We start from the raw sequence: 20275 nt of genomic DNA, 5'->3' as shown, positions 1-20275 counted from the left end.
AGTTTCTCTTCAGATTGGCAAACGAATTATTGGGTGTGGTTGTTGTACCCCCCGCTTTTTCAGTTGTGATAAAATCAATAGCTTGTGCCATTGGTTTGGCCTGAATCATTGAGTTTAACTAATTCATATGAGTCAGTCAGCTGTCTTGTCTGACTCATTCTGACTCAGATTTGAGTCTGTGTGACTCAGCCTTTTTGATTGTGCTAACTATGTTGACTCACTTGACTTATTTGACTTGACCAGTTGACTATTTGACCGAAACTTGACTCTTTTGACCAAAATTTAACCTTTGACATATGTTGACCGTTAGTGACTCGTTGACCCTTAGTTTGATCGGTGACTTTCTTGGTCACATGTAGACTTTTCAGGCCAGTTTCCGACCACTCTTTCTACCTCTTCAATGACCGATTTGAACATAGAACTATCAATAAAAATTTATCAAAGAAAGAGATAACGAATAGTAGAAAGAACAATGAGATAAAGTGAAGGATATAGATTGAGTTCTGAACAACCATTTACGTATCATTGTCATGTTGATACAGATGGTAATTACACTTCAAGATGATAATGATTAAAGACGATACTATTTACTTGATGAAAATTCTTGAAGTAGGCGCGGTTTGTCATCAAAACAGGCGGGAACTCTTGTAACCTTCTTATAATCATTAAGCTCTTTTCATCTGCGAGCATGATGTAATGTGCCTGTATTGTTGAGTATGATACCTATGCATTTGTATATGCGGTGTTTTGCTATGAATGAACGTGTGTGCGTAATATGCGTTGTGTGATATTCTTGCGAGGAGTGTCTGTGTTTCCCTATGACTTTTAGCTAAGTTAAGTTGGCCGATAAGTCATCCGGTTAAAAATTATTTTAGTAGGGCGGTAAGTCATCCGTTTGAATATTATTATAATAGGTTGGTAAGTCATTCGTTTGAATATTATTTCTTATTAATATAGTAGGATGGCAAGTCATCCATCGACAATATTATATAGTAGGCGATAAGTCATCTGTTATGATATTATATATACTATTTTATTTGGAGAAAATCACTCGTGTATATATTATGCTTGATTGCCCAACTTTTTAGTCTTGATGGTAATATTCTGAATCATGATTTGGGTGGAGCACTTCATGTGGATGATGTTATTATTTTTGATTAGGATTGTTCTTGCGTCGTCTTCTTCAATGAGTTTGGCGAGGTTAGGATAACACTTACTCGTTGTGGCATGAATTGTTGAATGCTTTAATTTATTATTGTTTATCCATTATTGTTATCTTAGAACTGTGAATCATGTTAGTGATTACTTGAGAGTTATATGTTTTCACTGGGCACCCCTTTCGGGATGATGTGCTTACTCGTTCCCACTTTAGTGTTTTCAGTTATCAGAAGAGATGGCGCGCTTGAAGATATACGTTTCCATAGTTTAAAGCTTTAGAAAATTAAGAACGTTACATATCTTTTATATATAAGTATTCTTTGTTATCTATAAAATAACACATTAATATATTTATATCACTTGAGAGATTTTCATTTAAAATGTATCAGAGGGTTTGGGGCTTTATGTTGATCTGCTTTATGTAAATATGATAATCTAGATGTAATGCATCAATTAGGTTGTAATCATATTAGCTAAGAAAGTTTAATATTTGGGACAAACACATCTTCTCAGGCAACACTACCCATCTAGTTCAACTCCATGTCTTCACAATATCTCATATTTTCTCTACCATTTCTCTCACAACTTACACTTTATAGTCTAGACTTACTACAATACCTTCATTTGTTCTACCAGCTTCGTTATTAACAATTCATAATCTCACAACCACAATCAAACCCACTTATTCATTCCCTGAATTTTCTTAATTCAGAATTTAACCAAAACCATCAATAAACTTATCTTCTTTATCTCAGTAACTCCCATTACCTAAGATTCTCATATTCACCACTACCAATATAACAACATCACCACCCAATTTAATACCCAAAATTACTCGCTTAACTAATTCAAGTTTTCGACAACATCCTCATTTTTGATAATTATTCTCAGCTTACACACAGACAAACAACAAAATATAAATCATAGCAGATCCTACTCAAATTCACTACCACTTGCAGTTGCAGTTCTATTACCAACTCACTTTGTTTGTACTATTCGTACATCTGTTAGCTCATTCATCTAAATCTTCAATTCACTGTATTAGAATCCAAAATCCCAGATAACATAACAATTACTTAAATCCCCCATATATCAATTATAACAATACTTAAATTGAATAATAAGACTTACCTCGTACAAATCTCAGAGTCACTTTCTTATCAATCTCAAAAACATCAACTCTGAAACCTTAACTCACTTTTATCAATTCATCTCTTAAGATTTGATTTCACTTAAAATTATCACCTAATTTGTTCAATCAACACAATACCCATCCTTAATCATCTTCATAGAGTATCAATTTCAACTCCCAAATTTTCTCTGAGTTTTTCATGAAACCCTAATTCTTCGATCTTCATAAAAAAAAATAACTCTACAACATCCATTGATCAATAACCCACTCGATCTACATCTATCAACAACTCAATAAGCCTATTAATTCTATATAAACTCGGAAGTTAATCTAAAAACCCTAAATTCAATTTCTCTAGTTCACCCTTTTCCTTGTTACCCAAAAACCCTAACTCATAAATATCAACGAACTAAATATCACCTTTTTTGATTTATTAGTATCTTACTTTTACAAGTAGAATGCACGTGCGTTGCACGTTAAAAACTTAAGTTTTTCATACGAATTATCCATTTTCCCAAAACTATGACACTCTACAACGAAGTTCATTATAGCATACGGATCCAAGCATTCATACGTGGGCTTGCACATGTGGGGCACGTCGACCTTTAAATTAAGGTCTAGTTTCTGCATACACTTTTGTTGGCTTGGTGCATACCATATTGTTTTCTCAAACATTCTAGGCTTTTTTTTTTTTTCTATATCTATAAACTCTAGCTTCCATTTACTGAATTGATTCATAATGGCATTTGGACCGGATTACTTGAGAAGTGATCAAATGTTCTGGCTGCAGGTCTGGTGTAAGAATTCAAGATATAATTCATTCATATACTCGTAACAATTGATGATACTGAAACCTAATTTTACAAAACAAATAAGATTGACAAAATTTATTAGCATAATGAATATGGTATGCACCAAGCAATGACCTGGATATACCAATGTCAAGAATTATGGTTGATGTGCACTCAAACCTTTTTACAATCTAAAAGGTCACAAAACATGTATATTTTACAACTGTTTGCATGACCCGGATTGTTTGCCTAATGAATAATGATATCTAACCCACGAAGCGAAGACCACCGATAGGTCTTAACTATAGTACTGACCTATTGTTTCACCCTGTAAATATCAACATAGCAATGACAATAAAAAATCTCTTAACTCAAGCCACTGTCTACTGACAACTGTTATAGCAATGACAATAAAAAATCTCTTAACTCAAGCCACTGTCTACTGACAACTGTTCTTGAAGAACCCATCTCAGTTTTCTTCGACAATATGGGTTTGTTCTTAAAATGCATAATTTCTCCAGTCAACAACATCAACAGCTGAATCTAAAGTTCATCGTTACATATGGGAAGTAACGTATCAATGCAATCACCTGAACTAACAAAATCTCTTGTTTTATTAAACTGATTGCACTATCAGCAAATCATTCAATTTCGCTTGATTATAATTTATGAGCGAATAAGTAAATGTGAATCCTTTCCAACCAAGTCAGCATGGGTTAACAAAATTATTGCCCAAGTATATGAACATAGGCATGAAAATAAAGAAAGTTCCAGCGGAATTTCATCAAACATGTTTTGTGCACAAAACTTTGTCAGGACTTTTGGGGTGGCATGAGAAAACTCTCTCGGCGTTGAAAGAGCAAAACACATCGGATAAGAAAAAAAATAAAACAATCTAATTTGTCAATATCGAACACTAACCTGATGATAATGTTGATGAATTAGTGAATTGAAATTGAAACTCTGATTTGAGTGGAGATGAAAATCATCGAATCATTTGTTGTTGCCTAAAATAAGTTTGTGGGAGAAGAACGGGTTACTATATAGGAGTGCATCGTCATCATCATGTCTTATTTCAACTGATTTTAATTAATCATCTTCTCTTCTGTTTGTAAGTAGAATTTGGTTACCAATTCCTCACCTCTCTCTTCAATTCAATTCTGTTTTTGTTTCTCCCTTTTTTTGGTCTTCAGATTAAATCCCAAACCAAACTCTAGATTTCAGTTCATCTCTCTATTTGTTTGATCGCGGAGAGCAGTGCGAAAAATTTTCACTGAAAATCGATTTGGTCTGTTGTTTAAATAGGAGATCTAACGGGTGAGTATCAATAATTGTTTAATGGCCCAGATTGAATGTGCGGACGTTTAAAAGATTCGGTGAACGAAAAATTGGTTAACCAATTTGGGTTGTGATTGAGTTTCCTTGTTGTTATTAAAAGGGGGAGAGATAAAAATTTCACAGCAAAGATTTTGGTATAAATTTCTCTTTGACAGGTTTTGGTATAAAGCAAAACATTTTTACCAACGCACCCAAACTTTTGGATATGGGCACCCACACGGGTGCCAGAGTGTGTGGGTGTCAGAGTAGAAATTTCGGTTGCCTTAATAGCATGATTAACTAAAATGACTGTTTTGGATGATTTCTTCTTCATCAGATATCCGAATGACGCGTTTAAGTAGTCAATTCCGAGTAATTTTCGAGACCTATCCAATGATACTAGTTTCATAATCAAATTATTGTTAGATTAATTTTTTTTAGTTATTGTTCATATTTAGTTAATCGGATCATTAACAGCTAAATTGTCTTTTGATCGGTCAAATAACGTTGGCGAGCTTACGAGTCTTTATATTTCAACCCGCGTGTTGTTAATCGGTAATGGTTAACATGTTGACTAAAATATAATCTTCCTAGCGGTACTCAACACTTTCCTAAATATTATTACATTTGATTTTTATATATAGGCTCCGTATGGATACTAAGTATTTAAGACATCTTAAATGAGCAGATGCATTTTTTTTTTATCATGGATCCATAAAACTTTGGATCCTCGAATAACACGTGATCACCTCGCTCACAGTTTATCTCATCTCGAAGCATGTGAACAAAATTAACCATTCTTGATAATGACTCGTATCTCCAAAGAGAACAATATAGTGTTAGAATGCTTAGATGCACGACGCCTCTCGTATTCAATATTTAATACAATATCGGCGTGTACATAGTAACAAGTCATGTACAGCTGCGTATCTTCTGTCAAGAGTGATTGAAGTTGTGTAATTGATATCATATATTTTGTTTACTAAAATAGTTATGTAATTGATATCATATATTTTGTTTACTAAAATAGTTAGCGTCGATATACGTTAGAGTCAATCAAGGGTCAATCATCTTAATTATAATTGATTCCCTAGATATTGTATCTCCCTGTAAATATAAATAGAGGTTCTTATCTCTCTGTATGATTTATCAAAGAAACTCAATTCCAAATGGTCCAGAGCAGGAACATCTGATCTTAAGTTGTTTGATCAAATTCCTGTGGGATTTTTTTTTTATCACTTTTTTTTCCTCTTTCGTCTTTTGATTATGGAAGGAGAACAAAGTACTAATGCTTCAATCCCTACTAGGCAGTCAACTTCAATTTCTTTGGATACTGCTTCTTATCGTGATCCATTTTTTTTCCATCCATCGGACAACCCCAATGTTGTTCTTTGTAACCCTCCATTAAACGATGATAACTTTGCATCGTGGAAGATAGGAATGATGAGAGATTTGCGTGTGAAGAACAAGATTGGTTTTATTGATGGATCTATTTCCAAACCAACTGATCCGGCCAAACTCGCAGAGTGGATGCGGGCAGATGGTCTTGTCATTGGTTGGATTCATGCTGCTATTCTTCCTAGCATTAAAGATAGTGCTTCTTATGCTCCTACTGCTTATCTTCTCTGGAAAGATCTCGAGAACAGGCATGTTGAATCTTATGCTCCAAACCTATATCAATTGAAACAACAACTTACCTCTATTAAGCAGGATGGTTCTTCTGTGATGTTTTTTATGGTCGACTTCTTGCTATTTGGGATGAAATGGATGCTATAAGACCTGTAAGTACTTGTATTTGTGCTAATGCCAAGGATGCTATCATCTTAACCAAGATAGAGCCATGGAGTTCTTACAAGGCCTTCATGATAGGTATGCTGGTCTCCGTTCTAACATTTTGCAGCGTATTGAGTTTCCACCCTTGTTAACTATTTATAATTTAGTCCGACAAGAAGAGGTTCAACAATCTTTGGCTAATACCATTCCGATTGTTGAATCGGATACCCTTGTTGTTGCTCGCCATGAAGGTGATAACTCTTCCAAAACTAACAAAAAGAGAAGTTATTATTGTGATTACTGTCATAAAGATGGTCATACTAGAGACCGTTGTTACAAACTGAATGGTTATCTACCAAAATATAAGCGCAAGGATGGCACAACTTTGGCTACCACTTTTGTTGTTCTTCAAGGTGTGCTACCACAACAGCATGATGCATCACAAGGGATGATTCCTCCACCAACTACTGCTGGTCCGCTTTTCCCCGGATTATCCGCTGATCATTTGGCTCGCTTGGCTGCTTTTGCTGCAACACTCCCTGCTACAGCAGACGAACAACCTAAAATGAATCTCGCTGGTACGTTTTTATGTTCCTTCGATACTGAATGGATTATTGATAGCGGTGCTACCCACCATGCATGTTCATCTTTAAAAATATTTTCAACCTATAAAATTGCCCCGCCTAATATGGGTGTTTTATTACCTGATGGTACAAGGGCTTTGATTTCTCATATTGGTATTGTTAATCTTTCCCCCACTTTGATTTTAAGGGATGTTTATTATTTACCATCCTTTAAATATAACCTCATTTCAGTGAGTAGGTTATGTTCTTCTTCAAATTGTGAAATTACTTTTTCTCATAATTCTTGTCGTTTTCAGGACCAATCGATGAAGAAACTTATTGGTCAGGGTGATTTGGTTTCAGGCTTATATCAATTGCGCTCTTCTTCGGTGCTTTCTTTTATGAAAAATAATCCTTTTGATCTATGGCATTTTCGCCTTGGGCACCCTAGTTTAGGTCGTTTTCGCTCTCTAGTTAATCGTTTTAATTATATGCATTCTACTTTGGAACATAAATGTGTAATCTGCCCTATGGCAAAACAGTGTCGTTTACCATTTAATAAAAGTATTACTTTTAGTACATCTCCGTTTCAATTAATTCATTGTGATATCTGGGGACCTTTTTCGGTTCCTTCTTTGAATGGTGATCGTTATTTTTTGACGATTGTTGATGATTACACTCGTTGTACTTGGGTTTTTTTGATGAAATTAAAATCAGAAACCTTAAAATATTTATTTTATTTTTTTAACCAGGTTATTACTCAATATAAGAAACTTGTTCGTCGTGTGTCTACCGGGTCGGGTTCATTTATAATTCCTGATCTTCAAAAATTTCGATCCGATAATGGATCTGAGTTCTTATCAAAGGAACTTCAAGCTTATTTTTCTAAAATGGGAATTGTTCACCAACGCAGTTGTGTTTATACTCCACAACAAAATGGTGTTGTTGAAAGAAAGCATCGACATTTACTTGAAGTAGCTCGTGCTCTTCGTTTTCATTCCAACCTTCCTATTCAATTTTGGGGGGAATGTTTATTGGCAGCAACTTACTTAATAAATAAAATGCCAACACAGCTTTTAAATCATATATCTCCACATGAAAAATTGTTTGGTACACCACCAGATTATTCTGCTTTACGTGTTTTTGGGCGTCTTTGTTTTGCTCGCAATATCAACATTAAAACTAAATTTGATCAACGGGCTACACCCTGCATTTTTCTTGGGTATCCTTTTGCTCAAAAAGGATATATTGTTTATGATATTGGAAGACGTTGAAAGTTTGTTTCTCGTGACGTTGTCTTTTATGAAGATATTTTTCCTTTTGATGAGACTAGTATCTCAAAACCATCTACAACTACGTCATCTACAGATGATGATTTTTTCTTTGATTTTCCACCACATTTACATAAAGATATATACCCTTCAGATTCCACTATTAATCGTTCACCTGATTCCGCACCTATTTTGTCTACAACACCACCTTCTCCCATTTCACATACTACAGCAGACCAACACAATTCACCACTTCAGGACATCCCAATTAATGTTAACACTCATGCATCAACATCCCCTTCCCAAACAAGTGTCCACATACATGAACTTCCACCTGATTCTCAAACTAGTAATGTTCATGAACCCACACTTGATTCTGATCACACAGCTGATCCTGTTAACTCTTCTAATCCTGTTTTACGACGATCGGAAAGATCACACAATTTACCTTCTTACTTAAAATATTATGTTTGTTCTTCTGTTGAGTGTTCCCAATCTCAACCTTATCCTCTTACAAACTATTTGTCGTTTGATAATTTTAGTCCTTCTCATAAAATTTTCTTGACCACAGTTTTGAACACAGCCGAACCAACTTCTTTTAAAGCTGCTATGCAGATTCCAGTATGGCGCAATGCTATGGTTGAACAAGTTCGGGCCTTGAAGGACAATGACACTTGGATAGAGATGGATTTTCTTCCTCCCGGTAAGTCTATTGTTGGTTGCAAATGGGTTTACAAAATTAAATACAAATCTGATGGTAGTATTGAGCGATACAAATCTCGTATGGTTGCAAAAGGTTATACCCAACTTGAAGGGGTGGACTATCATGATACGTTTCCTCCTGTTGCAAAGTTAGTTACCGTTAGAGTTTTGATTTCTTTAGCTTCCATAAAAGGTTGGCATTTACACCAACTTGATATTAACAATGCATTTCTTCAAGGTGATCTTGATGAGGAAATCTACACGCGTCCTCCACCTGGATTTGGTAAACCTAACCAAGTTTGTCGTTTAAAAAAATATATTTACGGTCTTAAACATGCCTCTAGCCAGTGGTTTGCGAAATTTTCGTCCTCCCTTATTGCTGAGGGTTTCCAGCAATCTACTGCTGATTATTCGTTGTTTACTCTTCATCGAAAATCTTTATCTCTATATGTTTTAGTCTACGTCGATGATATTGTGATTACCGGAAATGATTCTACTGCTATTTCTCGTCTAATTTCTTGTTTAGAAACTTTGTTTTCAATTAAAGACTTAGGTCGTTTACAATTTTTTTTGGGAATAGAGGTTTCCCATTCTTCTGATGGAATTTTTCTATGTCAACGCAAATATATTCTTGATATCTTGCGTGACTCTGGCCTAACCGGGGCAAATCCATCAACATTTCCTATGGAACAACATATAAAGTTATTACCCACGGATGGTGCTCCACTTAAAGACCCATCACAGTTTAGGAGCCTTATTGGTCACTTACTTTATCTTACGGTAACCAGGCCCGATATTAATTATGCGGTTAACTATTTAAGTCAATTTATGTCTTCTCCTCGAACTGCACATTTTGATGCTGCGATCCGAGTTCTTCGATATCTTAAGGGAACTTTAGGACATGGCATTCTTCTTTCTTCCCGTAGTTATTTACAGTTGACAGGATTTACTGATTCGGACTGGGATGGTTTTCCTACCACCCGTCGATCTACAACTGGTTATTTTGTTTTACTGGGTGGTAGTCCCATTTCTTGGAAATCAAAAAAACAGGCAATCGTATCTCGTTCTTCTGCTGAGGCAGAATATTGTGCTTTGGCTACTTTAACCACTAAATTGCAGTGGTTACGTTATTTATTCAATGATTTTCGCATTCCTTCTACTTCCCCTATTTCTGTTTACTGCGATAGTCAAGCTGCCATTCACATTGCAGAGAATCCTATCTTCCACGAACGAACCAAACACATTGAGATAGACTGCCATTTTGTTCGTGAGAAGATCCAAAGGAAACTTATCAGTCCACGTCATATCGCTTCCGCTGCACAACTTGTTGATGTCTTTACGAAGCCTCTTGGTGCAAACCAGTTCACGAAGTTAGTAAGCAAGTTGGGCGTTTGTCAAATTTCTGCACCCGCTCCAACTTGAGGGGGGCTATTGGCGTGTACATAGTAACAAGTCATGTACAGCTGCATATCTTCTGTCAAGAGTGATTGAAGTTGTGTAATTGATATCATATATTTTGTTTACTAAAATAGTTGTGTAATTGATATCATATATTTTGTTTACTAAAATAGTTAGCGTTGATATACGTTAGAGTCAATCAAGGTTCAATCATCTTAATTATAATTGATTCCCTAGATATTTTATCTCCCTATAAATATAAATAGAGGTTCTTATTTCTCTGTATGATTTATCAAAGAAACTCAATTCTTGATACAACTAGCAGATTAATGGTATATGGCAAGATCATAATAAAAGAGTAGACCGATGTCATAAAAATGTCGCACCACAAAAGAGAAGACCATCGAGACTCGATGTATTAAAGGATAATAAAACCTCCTTAGAGGAATGTCGTTATCCTATAAATAGGGAGCTTATACCCTGGGAGAAGGGTAAGGCGATTTTCTTGAGAAAGAATAAAATAAACCTTTAATTTCTACTACTTTACACATCTTGTAAGACAAGATAAAATCTACTAATCAATTGTAACCTCATCAAATCCTAAAGAAACTCATAACCAAACCCCGTGAGAAAGTTGTGTTTAGCTCTAACAAATAAAAGATTATTTATAGCCGAATTCTCTAATCTCACGTCGGTGAAGATAGGGATTACTTGTCGCACCAAGCACTTCTCTCGTCTCTTCATGATTATATAGGGATAAACTAGGATGAGTTTATCTATTTATTCCACCACCTTTACTCTATTTTGCGGAGAGAAATAACCTGGATACTTCTCAAGCGTGTCGTGGACCACCATACCAAAACCTTAAATGATATCCCCCCACTTGCGCGTAGCTGAGTCAACCTTTGTGATGATGTGTGAGAAGAGAAAAATATTCTCTATAGTAGAGTTGGCCAAGATATAAAGATATTCTTTTGATTTTCAAGCATGACTGGGATGAGTCACGTAAAAAGGCAAGGGATGTCTCAAAGATCGTGTGTGTAATATGAGACGAGATGATATTACACTCTATCTCTTTGTGGCCGGTCACACATGTCATGTGGAGGAGGAATTCTTCCCCATGGGTTCCTTTATTGAGCATGAGGATCTCAAAGGGGTTTATCCACGTTTTTGGATAAAGATGGACGATTCTGGCTCATTTTACTAGTCGTGAGTGTATTTGAGACGCTGAAAAAGATGCCTGATCCCTAGGTGAGACTTGTGTCTGAGTCTCATGCTTGTACAAAGACTCTTTAGATGAGCTGGTTAATCTTGGATTAAAATGAGGTTGGTCGAGGCTTAGATCATGCGATTGAGTCTCTCCGTAGTCGGCTAGAAAATGTTTGAGAGAAAAGAGAGGCATGCATGCCTAATAACGTCTCTACGAGACCTTGGATCACTAGTTTTGACCAACGTATCTTATGGAGATATGCGAGAAGCCAATTGTGTCTGTTTGGAGGGGCCGACATGACCAGTGTATCTCGAACAGATGTTTTGGGAGTCTGTCGAAAGGCCCAGGGGCAGAATAACCAGTGTATCTTGCGGGGATGTCCTAGGAATTATCTGGAAGCCTCGGTAAGTTAACTCAGTGCCTAGAGTAGGCGTGACCAGTGTATCTCGGAACGCTGTACTAGGAATCATAACCTTGATCTCAAAGAGGGTGAGTCATGCTTACAAGAGACGCATATGTCTCCGCTTTGGGTCATAAGTCAGCCGGGTACGTTTTTACGCATTTGTAGAGACTACATGACCAGCAGTTTCTCGTTGAGGATGTATAATAGGAATCATGGAATCACAACTAGTTGTGTCCATCCGCTCTGGTTCATAAGTCAGCAGCGGACGTTTTACGCTCTATAGAACCTACATGACCACAATATATCGTCGAGGATGTACGCTATGAGTCACGGCTGTTAGAGCAATGCTTGATTGAACCCACAAGTTTTGATATCTCAAGCTTGTTGTCAATGTTAGATTAACAAAGTTATATCTTGATTTCTAGTCTACTGAAGTCAAGTCTCGGACTAGGATTAAAAGTGTGTAGTTGAATATCAGACATCACTGAATAACCCTCGAAGATTGAAGATCAAAAGAAGATATCAATAAGGACTTCATAAACAAAGGTATGTGGTGACTGATTTCATTTGGACACTTGTTCAATTTTACCTTTCTAATCTATTGAAAAAAGTGCTCACTCTATGGAACAATTCCTATAACGGTAAGCATGCCTTTATATATGGACTCAAGGATATTTGAGCCATGAATTTAGTGTAATTGCCTCTATCACTAGAAATCTCCTTATGTTGTATCTAATGAACTTACGAATTCAACGAGCCAAAAATCACTCAATTCCGAGTTATAACGAAGAAGTTGAAAAGACGAGGGTACCCAAATATACCTCAATCTAAAAATTTTCCACCTATAAGTCCTTTATCCGAAAGTGATTGCCTATGGATACGAGATCGAGACAATACAACAACGAAGTGTTTACTTGATAAGAGGTTCGGACTTAACCAAATACAATAGGATTACTATCAAGTAAATAGGAATTAACGTTTGTGTATTTTATTTCTAATTATAATAAAAACAATTATAATTGCGGAAATAGAAAAGTAAAAGACACAGCAAGATTTCGTTAACGAGGAAACCGCAAATGCAGAAAAACCCCGAGACCTTGTCCAGAATTGAATACTCTCAGGATTAAGCCGCTATACAAAATCAAACCAACTTCGTATAGTTGAGGCCAAGCAACTAAACCTATAGTTCACCTAGTTCCGTCTGTATTCCCACGCCTCCAACTTATAATAAGTCACGTACTTGGAACAATTCCTTTGGTTCGTATTCCAAACAGTAAAGTAATAACAAATCTGTTTGGTATCAACTATTTTCAACCAAGTAATGTGAGTTCGACAAAAGGCTCTTCCGTTTATCTCAATAAACTCCTTTGTCAGGTCCTTATATCTATCTACTAACAATTACCGAAGTAATCGTCTAGATTTTGCAAATCAATACTTTGAATGACAAAGAAACGTATTGATGCCGATCTACTCAACTAATCAATCCAATCTACCACAAGGATAAACTGATTATAGTTGGATCCTCTTTAACCGAAACAAGTATTGTGCACACCAAAGATTATGAACCCAAATCATAAATCTTCAAAGTCTTCTTTGTCTTAAAATCTTCTTATATATTCAATAAATACCTGCACACAATCAACTTGAATCTCTTGTGATCAATCACGCACAGAACGGAGTCTGTTAACAATGGATTATCACAAGACGTCTTTAGAACTATAAACAGTCTAAAGATCCCCGTCGAAACTTCGATCTAGTTTGAGTGAATCTTATATCAGAAGAGAAGATTCTCAAGCATAAACAAACTAGGTACAATCAAAGTTCAACAACCCTTAGTCAATCAAATCAATCGAAAACTAATAATAAACCGCAATTATCTAGTTTCCCACCAACGGTACTAATAGAGCTTCTCAATCCCAAAGAAGTCTTTAAACCGAGCGTCCGTAAGAGATTTCGCCTAGTAAGGTTACTTTCCTCTCCGAATAGGCGGCTCCACCAGTAACAACACAACTAGGTAGTTTTGCTGGCTTTGAGGATTAGTTTGATAGAAATGAAAACTTTGATATTTATAGACCAAGGAAGTTTGGACACTAAGGAATTTCCAAAACCGGAAATATTCTCAAGATATGCAATATATTCCATATTCGGTTTCCATAATTCTTGGAAATGCTTTGTCCAAACGTTGACCGAAAATCTCTTAGAAAATCTCCAATTAGTAAATTCACATTACCAATTTTCATTTTCCAAAAGTAAAATTAAAAACCTTAATAAAAAGATTCTCAACTTATTTTTCGATCCGGGATTTTCCTTTAGTTATTAAGGAATATCTTTGAACAATAAAAGATAGACGTTACTGCACATGTTCAAAGTATGTCGACATCTTTACTTTGTAAGTCCTCTTTCATACTTACAATCTTGAAACTGATTTGCCACACTTCCAAACGAGTTTAGAATTGGTTCATCTGACTTTCAAGAACTATGTGATTGATTAAGAGCGCTCAATCACAAATCATGGGTTTTACGGTTCTACCAAAAAAAGTTTCGGTTCTACCTCCATGTGAGTAATGTGCATAGTCACACTAGCTTTCCAAAAATTCGGTTGACTAGGTACTAGGATCGGTTCCCCACATACTTATGGTAACTACTTGTATTTGTTGCACATGTCCATAGGATCGGTTCTCCTTTCACTAAAAACTTGTTGCACATGTTCATAGGATCGGTACCCCCATCTACTAAAAACGTGTTGGACCTCTTACAAGGATCGATTACCCTTTTGTGATCGGTTGCACCTCTTCATAGGATCGGTTCCCCTTTTCTTTGAGTTGGTCATACCAATAACACTAAATCGATCATACCATCTCAGGCGATTACTTAAGATCGGTTTCACTAATAAAAGTCATACCAATACAAAAGTCAGGCCTTGTGAATAGTTTTACCAAGAACATAAACAAGTCATGAGCGGTTATACTAATCACACATATTGGTAGTTCAAAAGATATGCAATGAATAACAATACCAGTAAGCCTAGCGATTTCCCTTTTGATTCACGAAACAAGTTCATGAATTTAATTCCTTTAAACTAATGTAAAACATTATTTCCTAGGATGAAATCTTCACCCCATATCCATACATAATCACAATAGCATTCGAACGATTATGTCGATATCTTATATACGAAGTTCAAAAGATATGCATTATACTTCGTATTGTATTCCTTAATACGACGTCTAACTAGAGTGTAATCATTCATGCTTCGCAGTTATGTTTTCAATATGCACGACTTGAAAGATACGTTAGGGAATGAAACAGTTCAAATCAAATCTTCAAGTCTTCGCAATACTTGTAATGTCTCATATCCTAATACTTTCAAGCTAACCTATACGAAGTTGACTCTAGTACATAATTAAGCGACTCTTTAAATGAGTTTTGGTTCACTAAAATATGACAACCAAACTTGACACACCAATGCTTGGTGGGTTCAACCGAGCTATGCTCTAACAGAAGTTATGAGTGATTTATTAAAGAAACACTTATTAAGTGTTGCAATTCGTGAATAAGAAACATTCTATGAACTGTTTGCAATGGTTCACAGACTTGAGCGTGAAAACATGACTATATGCCTTTTTTGGTCAAGTTTTTGATGTTTCCTTATCTAGGCAAGATGCCTATTCTTCCATACACAGTTGATTACCATATTCAATTGTGTGTGATGTTTTAAAACTCCTTCCTAAGTTAAACTGTAATTTATTTTCTAAAAATACAATTTATGCTAAAGTAATTATTTATGCAAGAATTGTAAATTGGGAAAGACTAAATAAGGAGAGTCTTGAAAAAAGGAAAATATCTCACGAACTTGGGAAAATAGCTCACGAACTTGCTTAGGTTTCAAGCAACCGTTCACTATAAATAAAGGGTTCATGTAAGCTACACAAATCATCCTTTGGAAAATTGGTGTAAGCTTCATAAGATTGTTTTTCCACTACTTTTGTTCTTCGTGAACAAAAGTGAGATAACAAGACTTTGTTTTGGAAATCATAAATCCCGAGTTGGTAATAATCTTCTTGATAGTTACCGAACTTTTATAGGTTAATTTAATAATTCTTGTCTATTCTAAGGTCCTTCTCTTCTGATATAAGGAAATTCAAGAATTGTTGATCATAAACCCTAGGTTTGATAGTGTTAGAGCACTGCTGGGTCGAACTCGCAAGCGTTGCTATCTCAAGCTTGTTGTCAAGTTTAGTTGCCAAAACTATAAGTCTTTATTTCTAGTCTACTTATAGCTAAGTCTCGGATTAGGATAAAAAGTGTAGTTGAGCATTAGAATTCATGCCGTTCATTGATTGAAGATGAAGAACTACTAAGGGGAACTTGTGGAACTTCATCAACAAAAGGTATATGGAGACTTGAACTCATCTATCACTCAAAAGTCTATCTACTCTATCTCCTATTTGAGACAAAAGTCGTATAGCTATATAGACATCGGTTATACACATTTGATATTTCTACTTGAGTTTAACTCGCTTACATATTTCTCGAAATATATGTTGGTAAGCTTTCGCTTTAACCAAGTTCATCTTATACGCTTGACGAAAGTCAAAAGATGATCATGTGAAAATCGCCTGGTAACATCTTACATGATTTGTGTAAGACAATCATTTGATGTAGACTCGGAATGTTTCGTATTGATCATTCGATCACTTGAAAATTTCTTTGAAGGTAATAGTTTGTGTGAGACAACTATTTTCGTCTTCTAAGAATGTTTCAATGATTGAAATGGGAGTTTAGAACACTTAACCATAATTGGATTATAAGCACAGCATGCGTACTTGCACATGTATTGATCAAAGATCGGAATGCAGTATGCATACCCGTATGCGTACTGGCGAGGTCAGGTAAACTCCGGGAGCTAGAGTATGCGTACATGTGCGCGTACCGGCGAAGTCAGTTGAAGTACAGGTACTATAATATGCGTACCAGTACGCGTACTGGATTCAATTGAAACTTGGAAGTGTACGACAGTATGCGTACCCGTTTGCATACTGACGAATACAGGCCAAGTCCGGATACTTAGGTACGCGTACCCGTTTGCATACTCGAGTGGGTTATGTTCTAAAATCGGTTTGTTCATGAACTAATATATTTATATAATAAGAAATGCAATCTTTTGCAAACCATGGCTATAATGTTCATGAATTGATTCGAGTGAATCAAAATCGATTTTGCTTCAATTGTGTCTTCTATACTTCTATGAGAATATAAAAAATTGAACAACTCTAGAATTAGTTTCATTTGAGTCATTTGAACTAGTTATCGTTAAGATGAACAAGGTTGATATGAAAGTGCTCATACGGCTAACTTCGGTTAACTATTGCTGAGTCAACAAAGGTGTACACGTTTAGTTACGGTTACTAATATCTAAATGAAGTCACTTTTCATTTGTGTATAACAATCTAAGTTCGATCTAACGGTTGAAAGATATTAGCTTGAGTCTAATCAGGTTTTCATCTAACGGTGAATATTGAATGCTTTGTTACCAAGGTAACATTGATTGCAAACCCTGATTTGAAAACTATATAAAGGAGAACTCTAGCAACTGGGAAACCTAATCCCCACACCTCCTGTGTGATACTAGTTGCGACTAGAGTCGATTCTCCTATAACCTTAGGTTTTTCTAAAACCCTGTAGGTTAACGACTTGAAGACTTCATTGGGATAGTGAATCCAGGCCCAACTATATTTTCTGTAGTTGCGTGTTCTGATCCTGCTTTTTTCTATCGTGATTGAGTATTATCTTATCTAAGATTTGCTCGAGATTTAATTTCCGATAGGCAAGATAAAAAGTAGTCACAAACATCTTCGTCTCATCGTTTGTAATTCCTTAATATCTTGTTTCGCTAATATACGATTAAGATTATTCTGAGGTGGTTGATATTTCTAGGGTGTTATTCGGGAATATAAGTCCGGTATATCGATTGGTTCCTGTTCACCTTGATTTATCAAAAGACGGAACTAAACTCATAGGTGTATCTGTGGGAGACAGATTTATCTATTCAATAAACTTTTCTGTGTGACACAGATTAGTTTTTCAAGTCTTCGACTTTGTGTCGTAGCAACTCTTAGTTGTGGGTGAGATCAACTAAGGGAATCAAGTGCGCAGAATCCAGCGTGGTTCTAGAAGCGTAAGGAATGCGACTGTACCTTGATCAGTGTGAGATTGGTTAGGGCTCAACTACATTCCAGACCGAAGTTTACTTGGAGTAGGCTAGTGTCTGTAGCGGCTTAATACAGTATGGTGTTCAAATATGGACTAAGTCCTAGGGTTTTTTTGCATTTGCAGTTTTCTCGTTAACAAAACTTCTGGTGTCTGTGTTATTTCTACTCCGCATTATATTTGTTTATATAATTGAAATATTGCGTAAGTTTAATCAATTATGAAACCAAACGTTGGTTGTTGATTAAATTGATTGACACTTGGATATTGGTTTTTGATACCATCCAAGTTATTTCTTATATTTAATCTGGATCGCAAATTCCTATTTGTTTGATTGCAGATTAAATTGAGAAATAGAGATATAACTCTTTGATATACTTTTCTTAAGATTGATTCTGACTGTCTAGTTGATTCTCTTGAAAGTATATTGGAGTTAGTCCATACAGATTGTTAAGCGAAATATTGGGTGTGGTTGTTAGACCTCCGCTTTTTTTTCCAGATAGATATCAGTTCACGAATGTATTCCGACACCAGTTGGTCGAATTCTGAACTAGAAAGAAAACTTCAATTAAGGTGTCTCATAAATTCCTTAAGAAGTTTTAACAAAATATCTCTAGATTTATTCTAGTTGTTCTTATTGTAGAATAATTAGGTTTCTCTTCCAGTTTGAAGAGTACAATAATCCCTAATATTCAAGTTTGTTTTGATATTACTTTTATCTTGTAATTATTCAAAACAAATACAATATTTCCAAAACCTTGGTTCACACCTAAAAGGAAAATCAAAATCGGTGCATAATGGATTCAAAACCCAAAAAATATTCACTGCGGCTGAAGCAACTCTTAGGCTGTGAAGGGCGTCAGCTAAGGGAACCAAGTGCGTAGAGCCTTGTGAGGTTCAAAAGACGTAAGGAGCGCGGTTGTAATTGAGTCTCTTGGAGCTTGATTCTGTCTCGCACTACATTCCAGTCTGAAGTCTGATAGTATGCCAGAGTCTGTAGTTGGTTAATACTTATCGGTGTTCAAACTGGACGAGGTCCCAGGGTTTTTCAGCAGGTGTCGTTTTCCTCTTTAACAAAATTTCTATGTTTCTTGCTTTACTTTTTACTTCCGCATTATATTTGTGTTTGATATAATTAAAGTAAAAGCAAGTGATTCGATAAACAACCTAAACAATTTTTTAACTAAAACTGTATAGAACCCACAAGACTTGTTCTTGATAATTCGTATCTTGAAATATAGATTACAAGACTTGTTCTTGTTGGAAATCGGTTCGTGTACTGTTCCGGTACATACTAGGTTGATCTTGGATATTGATTTTTGGGATCGTCTAAGAGTACTTGTATACAAACAGGTTCACGGATCTTTGATCTAAAACTACTGATTATACAAGAAAGATAAACCGTATATACATATTGTTCAAGGATCATTAAGTTGGTCTACTTGGAATTGTATTAGGTTTTGTCTTATAGGTCTAAAGGAAAAAGTTAGTATACTTGGTACCCCCGCGTTTTCAGTGGCATCATGACCAGCAGTGTCTCGCGGGGACATATACTAGATATCGCGGCTATGGGTGCCTTAAAGACCATGGGTGGAGTCTCTCCAGAGGGAGTTGAGTTTTGTCCTATGGGTTGAGCTTGTCTTTTGGTGATGATGATTGAACTTGTCTTCATAGCTCTTTTCCCATATTTGTTTATCTTATTTTTAGCTTTATTGAACTTTTGAAGATAACTATTGGCCCTGAATGATGACTCAACCCTTAGTTACGGAATTACGATTTTGCCCTTGGTCTTGAAATGACACTTTTTTCTCTTATCCAAATTTCACCATCTACAACTGCTTACTTTAGCTTTTATATTGCTTTGATCATTGTATGTAATCCGAACCGTTAAATATGTTTGAGGTGACTATTAGAAAAAAAATAGTTACTCTGAAGATCTTAAAATCTAACATAAGTAAGATGAAATGAGATAAAGTTTTGTAATACCCCGATATTCGGCAGTGGTTGGCCGAATGGAATATAAGTAATGATTTGTCCCTTCCTAACACCGAGTCTTTTCAGCACAATTGACTCCAGAGTTGGCAGAAAACTCTGCAGTTAAGCGTGATCGGGAGGGAGTAATTCTGGGATGGGTGACCTCCCGGGAAGTTACTGCTGGATAACCGCAGCGATGCCCATTGAAAACCCTACTGTGAGGGGCATATGAAAACAACTAGCACTACTTGTACAAATAATTTATATTAGATCACTGCTCGATTGAACCCACCAAACATTGACATGTCAAGTTTGGTTGTCATATTTAGTTCCAAAATTCGGTCGCTTGAACTTCTTACTAAAATCAACTTCA

At 35.9% G+C, this 20275-nt stretch overlaps 1 protein-coding gene across 1 annotated transcript; it reads left to right on the top strand.

Annotated features, from left to right (window-relative positions):
* Window positions 1–5664: 5664 nt before the first annotated feature.
* Window positions 5665–6174, top strand: LOC113315840. The gene has a single exon (XM_026564090.1). The coding sequence runs from the start codon at window positions 5665–5667 to the stop codon at window positions 6172–6174; it is 510 nt and encodes a 169-aa protein (XP_026419875.1).
* The last annotated feature ends 14101 nt before the right edge of the window (window positions 6175–20275 follow it).

This window comes from Papaver somniferum, chromosome 10 (assembly GCF_003573695.1).
Source record: "Papaver somniferum cultivar HN1 chromosome 10, ASM357369v1, whole genome shotgun sequence".
In the NCBI taxonomy this organism is placed as follows: domain Eukaryota; kingdom Viridiplantae; phylum Streptophyta; class Magnoliopsida; order Ranunculales; family Papaveraceae; genus Papaver; species Papaver somniferum.
This window is presented reverse-complemented; position numbering and strand designations above follow the sequence as displayed.

What these genes read in the sequence shown, in the direction of transcription:
- LOC113315840 (XM_026564090.1), top strand. Translation starts at nt 5,665, where the DNA reads ATGGAAGGAGAACAAAGTACTAATGCTTCAATCCCTACTAGGCAGTCA.